A 17,845-nucleotide genomic window follows, 5' to 3' on the forward strand; every position below is an offset into this window, starting at 1 on the left:
TGTATGTTTTTGAAAACACTCATGGAAGTACTTAGAAAGCTAGGACTGCAATCAGAGGATGTGGAATTTGTCCTGAATATAACTACTTTTAAATAAAAAATCTCTCTGTCAGAATCCAACAATTAAAATTACAGTTGTCAGGCGGGATCCCTTCTGACAAGTTGAAGAGAAAATCAAACATGGAACAAATTTTTGTTAATGGCAAAGACAATCATATAATCACCACACATGTAATAATGAGCAAATCAAGTTATATTCATCTATATAAAGTGGTTACATTCAACTCTCGACAGTCCTAATAATGTGTACTACGTTCTTCTCCAATAATGCGTTATGAGAGATCCCTTGAAATAAAGCCTTGAACATGTATTAATAGTATTACTCATAGTTTTAGGACTTGGACGTGGGACTTCGCACAGATTCAGCAAAAAGACTCGGCAAGGAAAAAAAGACTTTCTAGTTACACAAAAAGGATAAATACATGTAGACAACATAATTTAAACATCAATTTGTCATAATTTAAACATTACAAACATTATATGATACTCATCAAACTCTAGACAACTGAAATTTCATAGTTTTGAACGCATATAATCATTATAAATTTATAACATTTATATATTGATGATATGTTAAAATGAAAAAAGCCGACTAAATAAAATCTACATATTCCTCTTTCACTGTCTAATCTTAAATTATTTTGTCGAGTCTTGAACAATGGATTGTTTTTAAATAAGTGTCTCCCTTTTATTTCATTCAAGTTTGTTGTTTCTCTTTCTAATTCTACAAGATCTTCATTAGTAAGGAGGGCATCGCCTTGATCATCGGCAGTCCAATTCCCATAAGCATCAATCTCATCAAAGACAACGGAATCATATGAATTGCCCTCTACTTTTCTAGTTCGAAGGTGAGGGTTGCACGAAATGAAGACAAAATCATTAAGCTGCTCTTGGATCAATTTGTTTCTCTTCTTCCTATGAATGCTCTCAAATAAGCTTCAATTGCATACACATCCAAAAGCACTAACGATGGGATAAAATAGGGATGGGCTAGCCTTTGAAAATTTGGCGTGGCAGCACCATAATTCTTCCACTATAAATCAAAAAAAAAAATTTGAAAAATATAAGAATGAAGGAAAAAGAATGATATAAGAATCATGTCTTCTAGTTGAATTTTTGAACTAAAATTTACTTGGTTGTTATTTATCTCTCCTTGAATTGCTCAAGTTGAAGAAAATTGGCCCATTTATGCAACTTTTGTAGATCTTGAACAGATAGATGAAATATATAAAAAATAATTATTATATATGTAAAATGGATGTCTCTGGAAAGTCATTACTGCCAAATTTATAAATAAGATATAGTAATTTGGATTTAGTAAATATCAACTCCAGCTCATCAAGAACTTTTTTTCTCATCTCACCATTTGGAACCATCTTAGTAATGAATGTAATAACACCTGCCATGACCTCCTCATCAACCTTAACTATATTAGAGAAGTAGAATTTTGGGTTCAAGTAGTAGGGCAAGGCATGTATTAGCTAGTGGAGTTGGTTTGTCCATATATGATCAATGATGTGCCAAATGGTTTCATATGTATTTTTGCTTCCAACATGGTAATGCAAAATGGCCTCTTTGACCTTTTGCATGGCCTGATAAAGGAAACTCATTGGCATGCCATCTACTTCCACCATCTGATAAGTTGCTGTAGCCTTTTTTCTGCCATAACTTTTTTTTGATCATCAACCACAAGTCATGTATTTTTGTGGCTTCCTCTAGTAATGACCCACTCTGTCTCAAATCTTTTACGTACATTTGTCAATGCATTTACCTACCCTTCCCGTAATGGGTTGTTCGCTACATTGAAGGGTAAACTGTTATAGTACCAAAATTTTGTTGCTATCATCCTACTCATGTTTTTCTTTATTTCAAGCTGCGTCATTAACTGAGGGTTGTGCTCCTAGAGCTTTGCATGGAACAGAGAAATTTGATAGTGATAAAGGAATCTCGCTAGAAGTAGAAAAGAAATCCTCAGGACTCTCACCAAAAGATGAATGTGGATGAGAAAAGCTTGGAGTTGGGCCAACAAAGGAATCCATATGCATAGAACTAGATCCATCTGGATTCATCACTAGTACTTTTGCTTCATTTGAATTCTCCTTTCCTATTTTTCATCTCGGACTCAACAAGTAGGCCATTATTCTCTCTTGCAATCTGTTTGGACACCTTAGAGCATACCTTCACATTTTGTCCAAGTATTTTATCAAGGTGGTATTTTAGTCTATTAATTCCACTTAACCTAGCTTGCTTGTAGTGCATACAAGTGTCTTGGCCCTTTATAGCTCATAGTATCCCATACTTCCAGGCAGGGTCTTTTATACCACTCATTTTCATTAAACTTGAGGTTGACATTGATGCTTTAACATGAAAAAGCAGTCAGCATGGTTTTGCAAAAAATTAGAAACAATCAAGTGATAAGCATTTATTTAAAGAAAAATGAATCCAAGGGAGCAAAATGTATTATGGAATAAGGGATCAGAGGAAATGGAAGAAATTATGATAGTATTTCCTTGAATTTTTCATTTTTTTGGATTTTCAATCTCAAGAAAACAAAAAAACAAAATAATAATAATTTGCTTGTTTGATGATCCGATCAATATTCTATCCTAAAAAATCCTCTTAACTCGTTTCCTTGCTAGGTCATTGTTTGGCTGGGTGAAACAAGTGAATAAGAGCTAAAAATGAAAAAAAATGATGTTTTTCAAGTTGAAACTCGGCCTGAGGGTCTATGACTGTGGCTTAGAAGTCTAAGTTTTGGACTTGTGAGGCCAAGCTTGAGATTTGACAAGGTTTTTACTGAGACTTGACCAAGCACACAACAAGACTCATCTAGATTTGCCTTACCTCAACCATCAGACAATTTTGCAAGTTTGGTGAGTTTTGCCAACTATTGTATGAGTTTGCAAACTATGGTATTCCCACCTTGGAACAGTAGCCTTTAATATTACATTGACATGACCAATATGACGTGATCTACATTACTTGAGATGTGACGACAACTTGATAAGAAGCACAACTGACTCTTGGGAGTGGATCAGTGTTTTGGTGGATTTAGTGGCAAACTGTCCAAGAAGTTTAATAGCATAAATAATAAGTATGAAAATTCTGATTAATGATGTAGAAATATCAAAATCTATAATAATCAATCATCTTTAGGAAACAAAATTATAATTATTATATTTGTAGTGATTGAATTGGAATAATGCAATCCTGTAATGTCCTTGTGAGACTCAACCTTGTATGACTTCTCTTTGTACACCAGCTGCGGCTTAACACAAATTTAACATGTACATTCAACCTGTGTATGGTATTTCATACTCTAACTTCCACTGTACAGCTAGGACCCAATTGTACAACACTATTTCCGTACAACCACCCTCGTTCATATGGAATTGCCTCCTCCTGATGACAAGACCTGTATAACAATGCTCAATTCCTACATACGGTCAGACCTGTATGGTTAACCCCCTTGAACAATGATGCTAAATACTTTACCCGTACGATGATGGCTGTTTCCCCCATGCAATACTTATTCCACTATACACTTTCAGTGACTAGCTTTGCTGTATGACCAACTAAACTAATCACAATATTAGTGGTAAACAAACACTTACATCTAGGGTCAGGTAATATGTTTGGGTTTCACCAAAATGATTCAATATTCTTCAGAACACAATGCTCATTTGTTTTCAAATGAAGCTGTATTAAATGTGATAGTGTCAGCCAGCCTGGAAGAATGTGAAACTGATAACCATGTATGCATACATGTATATTAGTTCACTTTGTGAACTGTTATACATGTATACATACATAATTATATTCATGATCCAATTGACTGTCCTTCAGTGATCTGACTGATCACATTTTGACAAGTATGAAACATTCGTTTATCTCTTGCATATCTATCTAGCATTGGTTATACTTATATTTACCTTAATGATCGATCTCATCTTGTTAATACAAACTAAACACTAATGAGACCTGTGTCAGTTATAGTTAACTAGAAAACAACCAGTTATAATCATGCCTCTTGGAAACAAATGCTAATGAACCATGATGTCTCATCATTTGAATAGGCATGTGTACTTGTCCATAGGATTATATATATCCGATCGAGGATGCAAGAGATAGCACCATTGTAAACGATAAATCGTTATATCTCTGCATTTGGATATCAGATCAAAGTCAACTATCATGTTCAGAAATTCCTTATCAAGTTCGAACATTATTATTGCATTGTGATTGTTGATATCTACCTGTCATAGCAATCAGATCAGAAGTTTGAAATTGAAATAACAGTCTGCTACTAAGTTTAATAGTGCATTTACATGGTATCAGAGCCAAGTTAGGAAGATCAAAGGTAAACTTGTGAAATCGGACTACCTACGTTGACAAATTTCTGTTATACTTCCACCATCAAAATGACAAATCCAATCAGATTTGAGGATCACGCTATGAAGTTGTTGGCTCCCTCGAGGCGACCCTCAAATCTGATTGGATTTGTCATTTTGAATGGTGCAAGTATGACAGAACTTTATGAAATTGAAATAATAGTCTGCTACTAAATTTACCAGTGCATTTACATGGTATCAGAGCCAAGTTAGGAAGATCAAAGGTAAACTTGAGAAATCAGACTAGTTACGTTGATAAAGTTCTGTCACACTTCCACCATTCAAAATGACAAATCCAATTAGATTTGAGGGTCGCCTCGAGGGAGCCAACAACTTCATAGCGTGGAAATTAAGAAGCACGATGATATTAGATGAGGACAAAGTGGATTCATATGTAAAAGATAAAAGGACAGAACCTGAGGACAAATTGGATTCAATTAAAGTCATGCCTAATTCAATTAAAGTCATGCATATAGAGTCCATGATAGAATATATGCAATTGATAGTTCATCTGGCTTTTACTGAATTATGCAAGAATTTGGTGTTTCTATCCCCTTCTTGCAACCACGTTTCTCTAGATTTCTGTCTCGAGAATGTTTCTTTATTCTGTAATGCTTCAAAATACTCTTTCAGTTTTTTCTATGCTTCAAAGCTTAGACTAGCCATTCCTTCGCTGATTACCTTTTCATTTAAAGACTTTAGTTCCCCTTCGATTCTCAACTTTTCTGTGAAGATATTTTGAAAACTACTGTATTCCATCTTTTCAATTGTTCTATTAAATTGTAGCTTTTTGTTAGAAAGTAAAAGCTTTATTACCTTCCTAGTGTGGGGTTGCATTCACCAGTTTTTGATCAATTCTTTAAAGCCTTCTGAGCGCATTCACATTTCCTTAAACTTGAAGGGGCAGCATTCGAGAACAGAGCCCTCCAGAATGTGTAAACTGATAGGGAAGTGGTTTGACCCTGAAATAGGGAGAATGTCAGATGAGAGGTCCCAAGGCAACATGGCCCAGGTGCCAGCGATGAAGAATTTGTCCAGCTCTTCTGCAATGTTGGAAAATGCTTTTCTTCTATTTGTCTAGGTGAACTCCTCAGATTGAAAAAACATCTCGGAAAGATTATTGTTCGTTACAAAGTCACTAAAATTTCTTTGTTCAGCACTGTCCCAACCTGAACCACTTTTATTGTCAGTTGGTCTCAGAATTGAATTGAAATCTCCTCTTACAATGAAAAAACCATCATTCTACGGTTGAAGAATATCTGATTGTTTGTAATGTCCCCGGTACTAGATTTAAAGGATAAGTGCTGGAACCTACCACAGAAAATAGAAGATATATATCCAAATCTTAAATAGGTTAGAAAGATGATAAGCTAATTAATTACTAGATCTAGATCACCTAACCCTCTAATGAGAATCAATTCTCAATTAGGCAATCGTCATATAAGGAGTGCTTCCCTAAGTCCTCTAAGATCTCTTAGACATTACTTGGTAGAGATCCTACCTCTAACCAAGTCTCTTCTCTGACATATGCATATGTTTAACCACTACAATAGATATTGTCCCTGAGGGATTCTCTGTAAAGATGCATCTATTCAATATGGTAATTAAAGACACTATTCTTTATAAGTCAGCGATCTATGGTCACACATGAAAAAGTTCAGATAATCATGCTTCCACACATAATTAACAGCAAATGAATGACTCCTCAATGAATCACCCAAGTCATTTTTATTGTACAAACTCTGTTTCAAAATTATCTTTCAGATTTATTTTTCTTAATGAAATTCAGTCCATGAATAATTTCAAATCAAATTAAGAAATTGTGCATATTCAGCTCACTGATCTTTATAGACAGTTCACACCTTGCTCCCTAGATGTTGGTGGTGTTGGTACTCCAAGACTACACAATGAAGAGAATAAGGAAAATATCTAACAGACGCATAAAGCACTTTGATACTATCACAATTTGAACTTTGATTTAAGAAAAAAATTACTAAGGGGAAGGGGTCATCACGGTGATAGCTGAGATAAGAAATGTGTGATCAAGTTAAACAATGTTTTGTCAATGGCACTGATCATGTCCATGTAAAGATACAATGGGATCACAGCAGATTACAAGCTCACTCCTAAAGCGAATTGGAAAAATGTTTTGACTCCTTAAATGAAATGAGTGGGAATTATACATTGTGGGGGGAATAAAAACAAATGTTCGTTTCCCACTTGAACCATCTTTAGAAAGGAGATGTTTCATGCTCAAATGTATATGGACCCTCATGTGCAGATAAGTATTCTTATCTTTTACATTTATCTACTCACTGTAGTCTAACTCACTGTAGTCTAACTCTTATTTGTAATTCTGTACATACTATAAGAGTTATTTTCCTTGATCTTTCCTTTATGTATGAGGATGTTCTTGCAGGAAAAGAAGGTTGGTACTTTACACATGCTACTAGATATTGTGCAGACTCAATCTTATGATAGTGGCCTCAAAGAAGTTGTGATCTAGAATGCATTTGATTATTAGGTTGGATAAAGTGAGGCTCTTGAAGCGAATATCCTTGATGATTGAGATTATTTTGAGTATCCTTCTATATAAAGAGGGAGTGTGACACTTAATCAGAAGAAAACTTGTATGACGAGCTCAGAGGGAGTCTAAAATACATGTGTATGAATGCATGATTTTGATGGGTTTACCTCTGTGTAGATCATGAGGAAATACTGACTTATCACCAGAAAGAAAGAAGATTGATATCAGTTTCAGAGGGAGTTCAATAGGCATCGTTAGCTGAAGAGAGCTCTAAGGGAGTAACTAGAGGACATGACTTCTCAGGATCATTGTTCAGAGGGATAATTTTGAAGTGTGATCTCTTCTCTACAAGGGGGAAGTTCGAAGTGAAATTCTTTGTAACGTACCCTCCTTTGTGAGAGAGAAGTCTGAGGTGAAGCCCTTGTTCCACCCTCTAACTTGGTTTATGGTGGTTACTATTTTGCATATGTGGATTATGTCATGAAAGGTGACGATCTTTCATTGATATATATATTTAGAGGGTAGCTATTGAACGGTGATGATCTTATCAATAGCTGGACCGGTTATCATGACAAACTACATTAAGTTGCTGTCCCAGAGTGCCAAAAGTCATGATAACCAATGTATCATGATTAGACCACATTAAGTTGCTGTCCCAGAGTGCTGGATATCATGATACTTGTCATGATAGAGTTCATGATATTCTGCTTACTTGTTATCTGATTGACTTCATTAAGTTGTTGTCCCGAAGCGCCGAAAATCAGATAACTTATTCTCTTGATAGACATCTCTTGTCTGATGTCAGTGCACATATCAAGTGCATATCACTAAGGTAATGAAATATAAATGATCCAATCCTCCCTCACTAAGAGGGAGTGTTAAAGTTGTAGCTTTAGTCAGATTGAATTGATCTAGAGTTAATCTCTAGTGGTTATTGGTTAAACATTATTGCATTTGATTAATCATATATATATATATTGTTGTTAATTATGTCTAATGATTATTATCTCACCATAACCAATACTGATTAATAGAGACATGTCTCTTCTACTCCTATATATATGCACTTGGATCTGCACTTGGAACACACAGAAATATAGGCAGTGCTTAGTACATTTATAATGATCCCTTAACACCATATCAATTTGGAGGTTGGAAATGATGGTTTGCTATTTTCAATGTCTTGCCCTAGGTGAGCCCTGTGATAGTCTGACAAGGTGCAAGACAATGACAGCCAATGTTTAAGTACAAGGATCGACTGACACAGTTGGTCAAGTGTCATGGGAGTGTTGTTAGGAGCCTAAGGAAGCTTTGGAGTGAGTAACAAGAGTTGATCAATCCATTAAAGCAAGATATGCTCATGTGATTAGTCACTAGTTCAAACCCTTGTTAATTAGGCATAGTGTGAGAAAAGAGGTATACAAATACCTTGGAAATGTTAGTATAAATAATTTTTATTTACACTTTACTTAAGTTTACTTAGGATAAATGCATTATTTTATTATTTATTAGGTTAGACACCTAGGAGTATGCGTACTCATATGAGTTGTCATGTTGACAACACAAGAGTTAGCAACTCTATTTTAGCACATGGTGTCTAACAACACTGGAGTTTGCATAATCAACTGAGTTGTCATGTAGACAACACAGTTGTTCGCACTCTAATTAAGCACATGGTGTCTACAACATAATTTTACGTGACACACCTATGTAGGCTTATCCTCTCATCATCGTACTAACTCCTATGCTCAATGGAGGATAATCCACTCTTGATAGACATGTGCTTAGTTGTGAAGCTTATCATTTCGGTAACTCCTAGTCATTCTAGAGGCCTTTATATTCAGGCACTTCTAGTATACTTGTACATTATTCATTCTCATATTGTTATTATGATCATACATCATTTGGTCAATATTGTGCTTGTTCTTGAGCTTCTTGATCTTGGCATCATTTTGCCCTAACGAAAATTCTTAGAGGAAACCCTAAACCCTAAAAATCCTTTAGGGCATCTAGACCAAGAATTGGTTTTGGGGATTCTTTGTGATGTTTTTAAACTATTTGCAGAAAACCAAGTTTGGAGGCCTAATTAGGCCTAAAAGGCTACCAACCCTTAAAATTACGAGTTCTTGGAATCTATAAGAAAGCAAATGCGAGAATGAGCAAGTTGGCACCAAAAATGGGTGAAATGGCAAGTGTAGAGGCCCAACATCCCTGCAAAGTGCTTGGCATGGTCATGACAAGGTTTTGAGGTAACTTACTCTTGTGAGTTCTTGGAGTTTTTCTAGTTCTTACAGAGGTAGAAATATCTTTGGAGGTGGAGAAGATTGTGTGAATTTTCCTAGTAAGGGTTGAGGAGAGAACCCTGGAAGATTGGGGAAAAGGTCTAGAGAGGAGTACAAGTGACTCAAGTGTATAGGTCTCCCTATCAAATTGGTATCAGAGCCCATAAAAGACTTGGGCAAGGACATTGTACATGTCGTAATCAGTTGAGAGTCAATCATGGTGACAAATGCATAATTGCCCAAGAAGATGTTAGAGTAAGAAGAGGAGAATAGACTCCTCAGAGAAGAGCTAGCAGCCATAAGTGATAAACCAGGAGAAGCTGAAGAAGTCAATGAGAAAGTGGAGAGAGGGTAAAGTGGTGGCCATTGAAGATGAAGTTGCTGAACCTGATCCACTATTACAAGAAGAACCATTCTGTAATGTCCCCATTTTTGGTCAGTTTGTGCGGTTGATAGAATTAGCTCATCATAGCGACCTTCGTGAGTTGACAGGGCATTTTGGGGGTCTCAGTTATGGATTTACTATTTTTAGTGAGTCTATTTTAGTAGTTTCTATTTTTGGCAGTGTAGTGGGTGGCTTGGTAGTTGGTCGTCACCTGTGTTTAATCAAATTATAATTGCATGAGCTCTGATTTATTTTCTATTCATTGAGTTGCATTATTATAATAATGTTTATATTATTATAATAATGACTTTAAGAGATATTTCCAAAAAGCAAGTTGGCAAGTTTCTAGTGTTGAGTTCTTTTGGGAAATCTCCACATTTTCTGAAGTGGAGTTTTATGGAAACTTTTGCCAATGGAAGCTTATAAATGAGAGCTCATTTTATTGGGAATGGCATGCATTAATTATATATTTGATTTTGTGCCTTTGTGGCTTTTTCCTGGGTTCTTAATTGTATGCCCTTGCTGATGTATACTGTGGATTTCTGAGAATTTTCTCATCTTCCTACTGTTCTTACTGTTGCTCTGGAAGAAGCTTTGGCTGAGAATCGTAGTGAGTTCAATTCTGAGAATTGTAAGTTTGAAAATTAGGGGTCTTCCTACTGTACAATCTGTTATTGAGAGACACCATTGTTTGGAATTTAGTTGCATTATCATTGAAGGCCGATCTGCATATGTGTGGATTGTTGAGAGAGTCTTTCATTTCTATAATTGTCTAATTTGAAGAGATTGGAGGCTACGATTATATCCTACAGATCTATGATTTGGATTGTGGAAAATCAGTGTGCATTGTGGTGCTGCTATTCCATCTTGTAGCAGCGTTAGAACATTCTCAGGGCCTGCATTTCTTTTTCCAGGTTTGCGTTACTTTTATGAAGGCCTGTGCTTCCTTATTCAGGGTCTGCGTTTGATATATTAGGCATCTAAAGGCAGATAAGTGACCAGGAAATAATCACCTTTGACTGCAATTATTATCAAGAGGACTGTGCCTGATATCAAAAGAATTATGCATATAATGTTGGGTCAGTGTTGGGCGTTTTGACTGATTATTATTGATGAAGGTAGCATCCAACTGGGAGAGAATCTATGGTCTGTCTGCCCAATTTTGGAGCTGCACGTTGAGCTTGCAGGAATGAATCCTATGCATCATTAGCCGCTTGGGAGTTACTGATGTATTTTCCAGGTTCCATTTCCTTGATTGTAATTTTCACTCGCATTTGCAATCAAAATATAGAGTTCCATCTGGCTTTAGAAACTAGTGTATGTTTCAATATTTTATTTCAGTATTTCATTGTGGCAAACCAAACTAAGATGGAAGTGAAGGGTCATATCCAATTATAAATCTTTTGTCATAATTAGAGCATAACTTCAAAATTACAGCAATCCTATTGTTACAGAATTAAATATCAGTTTTTCAAAAGCTGAATGTTCAGAGATTTGATTGACTACATCGTTGATTGGGCAGAACCTATGGTGCTCAAGACTAGCATTCTCTATAGTGATAATTAGCTTTGCCTGCAAAGTGTTCGTTAAAATGACAACCTTATGAATGGGTAAGGGAATTAATGTTGATAAAATTAATTCCATTAAGCCATAACCAAACCGGGGTTTCTACACAGTCCTCAAAGAAATCAAGGCCTTAGGTGGAAAGGTGCTTGAAGGAATACCCTTGTTTAGTGTAAAAATGCACCCAGAAGTGGTGATGGAATGGAAAACCACTTTGTGTGAAGGCATAAGTGAGGCTTAGAAGGTGAAGGTGACAAAGTCTAGGATGAGGGGATCAACATTAACATGGTGGAAATTTGTTAAAGTAGAGAGGGAAAAGGAAATAAAGAACCACATAGCCACATGGAAGTGAATGTTGGCTAAGGTAAAATAAACCTATTTGCAAGAAGACTATGAAATACAACTACACAAGAAGAGGTAGAACCTTAAACAAAAAGAGTTGCATGTCAATGCATACATAGAGGAGTTCCAAAAATGTGCCTAAGGTCTAAGGTACAGGAAGACAAAAACATCATAGTAGCTAGATACTTGAATGGGTTAAGATGGAGCATACAAGAAGATAAGCCTTTTGAGCCTCACTACTGTTCATAGATGCTATCAGCTAACCCTTAAAGTGGAAGAGAGGAATAGGAAGAAACAAGATTCAAGCAGTAGGGGTAGAGGCACAGGTAGAGACTAAAGAGGCCATAGAGGAGTCTATAGTGGTAGAGAAGGTCATTCAAGATCCCAAGGAGAGTCAAGATTGACATAGAAAACTAATGAGTCAAGTGGCAAAGGCATTCCAAGTAGAGGAAGGAGTTATAGCAGAGGCAGATTTGGAGGATTTAGTAAAGGGTCACACTTTTCAAATGTGAAGTGCTATAGTTGTGGTTAGTTAGGCCATCCAACCTATAGGTGTCTAGAGAAGACATCTTTGTTAGAATATATTGTCCACTAATATAACTGGGGGGGGGGACGTGTGAATCAATTATACAACTATTATCACAATTATCAACCTTAAACAAACCTAAAATTTATGAGCAATATAAACTGAAACAACAACAAGATACTCAAACAAAATAACACCGGATATGTTAATTGTTGAAACCCTTGATCAGAGGGAAAACCGCGATGAGGATGGTACCCACAGGATGATGTACTAATATAAATATTCCTTGTTAGAGGATGGACCCTATTAGGAGTCTATGAATACATTTAGTACATATGAGTCCCTGTTAGGAGATTCCAACCCTGTTAGGAGTTGTGGAAGACCCACTGCCCAAACAGCTTCAAGGGCAAGACCAATGAACGCAATGTCCAAATGATCTCTATATTATTCCTTACAAAATAATAGAAATGAAATGTACTTCCTCTTTTTCTGTCTTGTCAACTGGACCTTTGCTCCTAAACTTGTAACTAGATCACAAATCTTGTAACTAGATCACAAATCTTGCATTCAATAATACCTTGGATCGCTTACTCGCATTTACCAAATACTCTGCTCCTTTTCACACTTCGCACTACATATAACAATGGATACTTTACAAACAAGGAAAACATTTTTCCTTTATATCATAGCTTCCAAATAATTCCTTGAGTTGGCCTTGAGGCTTTCCCAATTAATTATAATAAGATAATTAATTACAATTACAATAGTACTGTCGCTTTATAGTCTGTACAAAACTTTACACTTGCGATATTAGGGCTTGCGCACTCACTGACATCACCAACATACTGTCCTTTGTCATTGCCCAGCTATGCATCTCTTCATTACATCTCAGATGTAAGATAGCTAGCAAACATCAGGAACTGCTTTCCCAATACTTTGTCTCTGAATTGCTCTTTGCAAATCAGCCACAACTTTTGTATGTCTTTGACTTAGACTCTATGCACTCGACCACGTCATCAGGACATTGTGTAGAACATGTCCATGACTGTGCATCACCAGACAATCAAACCATTGTTCGTACTATCAAGATCTATGTCTACTACTCAACTAGTCTTTACAGAAACCATGGTATGTTGACATCAATGACAAACACAATTATGAATGCAACATGTTAGTACTCTCCAATGCTCAGGATACTCCCCCAAAGTAGTGTCATTAATATTCATGCTAACAATCTCACCCTTTGGCATTGATGACAACATAGATGAAAAACATCTAAGTTCCAAGAATACCAAACAATATTCTGTTGCTGCTGACCAACATCAGTTGTCCACGTGCTAAAAAATCTCAACCACAACAGGTACATACTCTTGCTTCTTTCGACAACAATTGTTTACTTCACACTAAACAGTTCAGAATACATCAGGTGCATATTCTTGCTTCCTTACATGAATCTTTTTAAATCTCCCTAAAGAAATATCTCTCCCCCATTGCTTAGGAATTCTTCTCCCTCATAACTTAGGAGATGTTTTTCATGCATACTCCTCCCCATTGACATCAATGTCAAAAGCCTCAATCTCAATGTTACAACATATCATTTGTTATATACCAATTGCTAATATGCTGCTCCAAGTCTTCAACCAGCTCGAGTGTCCAAAGACACTATTCAAAACCAAATACCAAGAGTCCTCAACAACTCTGCTCATCATAGATACTCTCCCGTACGAGAAGCATTGGCATTTAGTACAGGCTAACAATAGTACTCTGTACCACTGGACTGATGCACTCTTTGCATCATCTACTCAGAAGTAGGCCAGGGTGTAACTCCAAGCATACCTCTCAAATACGCAAATGTATTTTTAGGCAAAGGCTTCGTAAAGATATTTGCAATTTGATCTTCAGTACTCACATACTCCAATCTGATCTCCTTTTCTGCTGCTTTCTCTTTCAACATATGATAATAGATATATGCTTAGTCTTAGAATGCAATACAGGATTCTTAAACATACTCACTGTACTTGTGTTATCATAGTAAATGATAATAGGTTCTTCAAACTCAATTCTGATATTCTTCAACATTTTCTTAATCCACATAACTTGATTACAGTTATTTCTTGCTACAACATACTCTGCCTCAGCTGTAGTCTAAGAAATGCAATCTTGCTTCTTGCTTAGCCAAGAAACCAATCTTCCTCCAAGGAAGAATGCTCCATCACTGGTGCTCCTTTTGTCATCCATATTGCTTGTCCAATCCGCATCAGTATATGCATATAGAGTGAAATCACTTGATCTGTCATACCAAATTCCATAGTCAGACGTTCCTTTCAAATATCTAAATATTCTCTTTACTGCTACAAAATGATACTACTTAAGATCATCTTGAAATCTAGCTACAATCCCAATTGCATTTGCTATATCTGGTCAGGTGTCAGTCAGATACTGTAAACCTCCAATCATGGATCTGTACTTCTTCTGCTCTACTGCAGGTGTCTCATCTTTGCCGGATAACTTGTGACCAATTATCATAGGTGTACCAATAGGTTTACAACTTTCCAAACCAAACCTTTTCAACAAATCATTCAAGTACTTAGCTTGTGAAATGAAAATACCATCACTGTTATGCACAATTTGTAATCCTAGGGAAAACTTCATTTCTCCTATCAGGCTCATTTGAAACTCATTCTTGATCTCTTTAGCAAACTTATCACTTTCTTCATCATTACCTCCGAATATGATGTCATCAACAAATATTACTATTATCAGTAAACCATTCTCAATTTCTTTCAAGTACTAGTTACTATCTGCTGTACCTTTAGCAAATCCAAGCTTTGCCAAATAACTGTCCAACCTTGCATACCAGGTTCTAGGTGCTTGCTTCAAACCATAGTTGGAAAACTCGCCAAATGCAAAAACTCGCCAAGCCCCCCAAAAGTTTAATCGGGAAAAACTCGGCGATTTAAAAAAAAAACTCGGAAAAAACTCGGGAACCTAAAAAACCGCTGAAATTTAATTAAAAATACATTTATTTTGCAAAATTTAATGAGAAGATGCATCCAATAAGTTAATTAAAGACAATACAAAAGAAAGAAACGAAGTTTAGATATATATAAATGTATAATGCGTACAAAATTGCATTCTCATGCAGAATGCTCATGGTAGGAAGCAAAATAGTAAATTACTAAATAGTTTCAATCTGTCAAACTAGAAGTAAATACTAACAGTCTAAATACATCAATACAATTTGACAATGTCAATCACATCTTCCTCTTTCCACTTGCACTAGCAGGAAAGCGAGGGGGTCTAGTCCTAGAAGAAGTGCCCCGCACTGGGATAGGGCGTGAGCTGCGTGATTGTGAACTCTGTGGCTGTGCTCCCTCGCTCGACGTCCCTACTGACTGGCTCGGCGTCCTAGAAGAGGATGCATCTCCTCTTAATGGTAATGCCTGATCCTCGCCTGAATCATCATCATCCTCGTCCTCATCCTCAATGTCATCCATAGTGAACTGAAAATCAGCGTTAGCCTCCCCCTCCATGGCCTGCCTCTCCAAATCAGCGATCTCATCTGGTGTAAACAATGGACTTGGCTCCTGTGCTGTCCAATCAGAATAAGGATCTATCTCATCTAGATCAAGCGGACCAGGTAGTTCTAAAAGCTGTGCCTTTTTTATGCGCAACTTAAGATTATAGTGCACATAAACAAGGTCATTAAGCCGTTTTTGAGTCAATCTGTTTCTTTTCTTTGTATGGATGGACTCAAATAAGCTCCAATTGCGCTCACAATGGGATGAGCTACAAGGTTGGGATAGGACTCCGAGAGCAAATTTCCTTAAATTGGGAGTATTGCCACCCCAACTTGCCCACCAAGCATCTGCAAAACAAAATTAAAAAAGTTATAAAGCAATAAAAAAAAATCAGACGCTTTACCTGGTGCTTGAGTAGATCTTGCTCTCTTTGCTAGCATAGAAGAGAACAAAGGACCCCTTGATTCCACATAGATTTGTTGTTCGGTCACAATAAGGTCTCTCTCCTCTTCACTTGATATCATTCTCTCAATGCATTTAGAGAGACCTTCCATGACCTCTCCATTAGGATCTGAGTAGGAATCATCAGCCCTAAAACAAATAGAAAATGATATCAAGTCTTACTACACAACCTTAAAAAGTAAAGTAAAATATAGACTTATTAAAATCCCAACTTCAAGGACAATCAATTATCATAGTACCTGAATTTGGGATTGAGGAAGTAGCCTGCTGCATGAATAGGTTGGTGGAGCTTATTGTTCCACCTCCTATCAATTATTTCCCAAATGGGGTCAAATTTGAGACTATCTCCATGATAGTAACTTCTAACAGCCTCTTTCGCCCTATCCATGGCCTCATAAAGACCTCCCATTGGGGATTGCTGCCCATCACATGTGCGCAAGACTAGAACCAGGGGCAGAGACATCTACATTTGAAATTTGACAAATACAAATTAGTTAATAACATAGTAAGTTATGAATTGATAATAAAACTTGAATACACTAAAAATATAATGAAATTACCTCCACAATCTCCTTAGCCTTTGCAAAAAAGCTATCATCAAACACTATTCGTGCCACAGCCTCTCCTTCGGGCTTCTTTGCGTAAGGTGAAGCAACCCAATCAGCACACACAAACATTTGCTTCAAAGCCAATATGTGGTCAAGAATACTTTGCAACGTCAAGAAGACTGTTGCAAACCTTGTCATAGCAGGTCTCATCAAATCTTTGCCTTTAGTGGCTTTTCTCATCAAACTGAGAACCCATGGGTGATTATAGATATATTTCGTGACTTGCTTAGCATCTTCCACAATTGGACTCACCCAATCAAGTTTTCCTATGTCCTCCAAAAGAAGGTCAAGGATGTGTGCTGCACAAGGTGACCAAAAAAGTGTGGGATGCCTCTCTTGGAGGATTCTACCTAAAAGATTAGCAAAAAATCAATAATCAATAAAAAACTTTCCATATTTAGTATTTACAAATTACATCAAATCTAAATTGAATAATACCATTATCCAGATTCCATAGCATTACATTTATGATTCATATTGATTCAAATATAAAAAATTAAATCTACCTACTGCCACATATGCTGCTGCATTATCTGTGATTATTTGCACCACATTCTCTATCCCCACCTCCATGACAACATTCTCCAACATTAAAGCCAATGTGGCTGCATTTTTCACTTTGTTGGAGGCATCGACAGATTTCCAAAACACCACATCATCTTTGCAAGCAATCAAGAAGTTAATAATGGTTCTACTTCTTCCATTTGTCCACCCATCAGATAAAATGGTGCAGCCATACTTCTTCCACTCTTTCTTTTGGTCTTCTATCATCAATGTTGCCCTACCAACCGCTTTGTCAAGCAACCTACAAAATTTAGGTTTAATATTAAATAAAGTGTAAGTGTTAGTAAAAAATTAGGAAATAAGTTATAACAATTAAGATTTAAAATATAACAATGAACTAAAGTGAATCACAATTATTTACAATTACTAAATAGTAAAATACTAACCTTCCACTCATATCCTTGCGATTAGGCGGCTTGTACCCTTTGCCTGATATTGTCATTGCATTCACCATATTGACCCAATAGGGACTATCAACGTCATTCATTGAGATATTGTTGAAAAACCAAAAATCAGCTGCTGCAATATCAGTTTGCTCATGCACCTCCTTAAACCATGCAGTGCCCTCTAATGATGGCTGTGCTCCAGGTGTGTTCCTGGGCACAAAATAACCAC

The 17,845-nt window shown here is 36.5% G+C and overlaps 2 protein-coding genes across 2 annotated transcripts in view; one reads left to right on the forward strand and one right to left on the reverse strand.

Moving 5' to 3' along the window:
- LOC149555729 (glucose-inhibited division family A protein) overlaps positions 1 to 17,845 on the forward strand; it is a 329,684-nt gene that overhangs the window by 631 nt on the left and 311,208 nt on the right. The window lies entirely within an intron of this gene.
- Positions 955 to 16,878, reverse strand: LOC149555730 (uncharacterized). The gene is made up of 5 exons (XM_089833690.1): positions 16,619 to 16,878; positions 16,298 to 16,521; positions 16,000 to 16,187; positions 15,402 to 15,943; positions 955 to 1,092 (listed from the first exon to the last, which is right to left on the reverse strand). Exons 1-5 carry the CDS (start codon positions 16,844 to 16,846, stop codon positions 955 to 957), a joined length of 1,320 nt encoding a protein of 439 aa, XP_089689816.1. The 5' UTR covers positions 16,847 to 16,878.

Source organism: Cupressus sempervirens, chromosome 5 (genome assembly GCF_028749045.1).
Source record: "Cupressus sempervirens isolate cs-2001-9-10 chromosome 5, ASM2874904v1, whole genome shotgun sequence".
NCBI lineage: Eukaryota > Viridiplantae > Streptophyta > Pinopsida > Cupressales > Cupressaceae > Cupressus > Cupressus sempervirens.

Coding starts and splice junctions, on each gene's coding strand:
- LOC149555730 (XM_089833690.1), bottom strand. CDS start 16,846: ATGAGAAAAGCCACTAAAGGCAAAGATTTGATGAGACCTGCTATGACA. Junction 16,522..16,618: donor AGGCTAAGGAGATTGTGGAG/GTAATTTCATTA, acceptor TTTCAAATGTAG/ATGTCTCTGCCCCTGGTTCT. Junction 1,093..15,401: donor GCAGCTCACGCCCTATCCCA/GTGCGGGGCACT, acceptor TTTGATTTATAG/TGGAAGAATTATGGTGCTGC.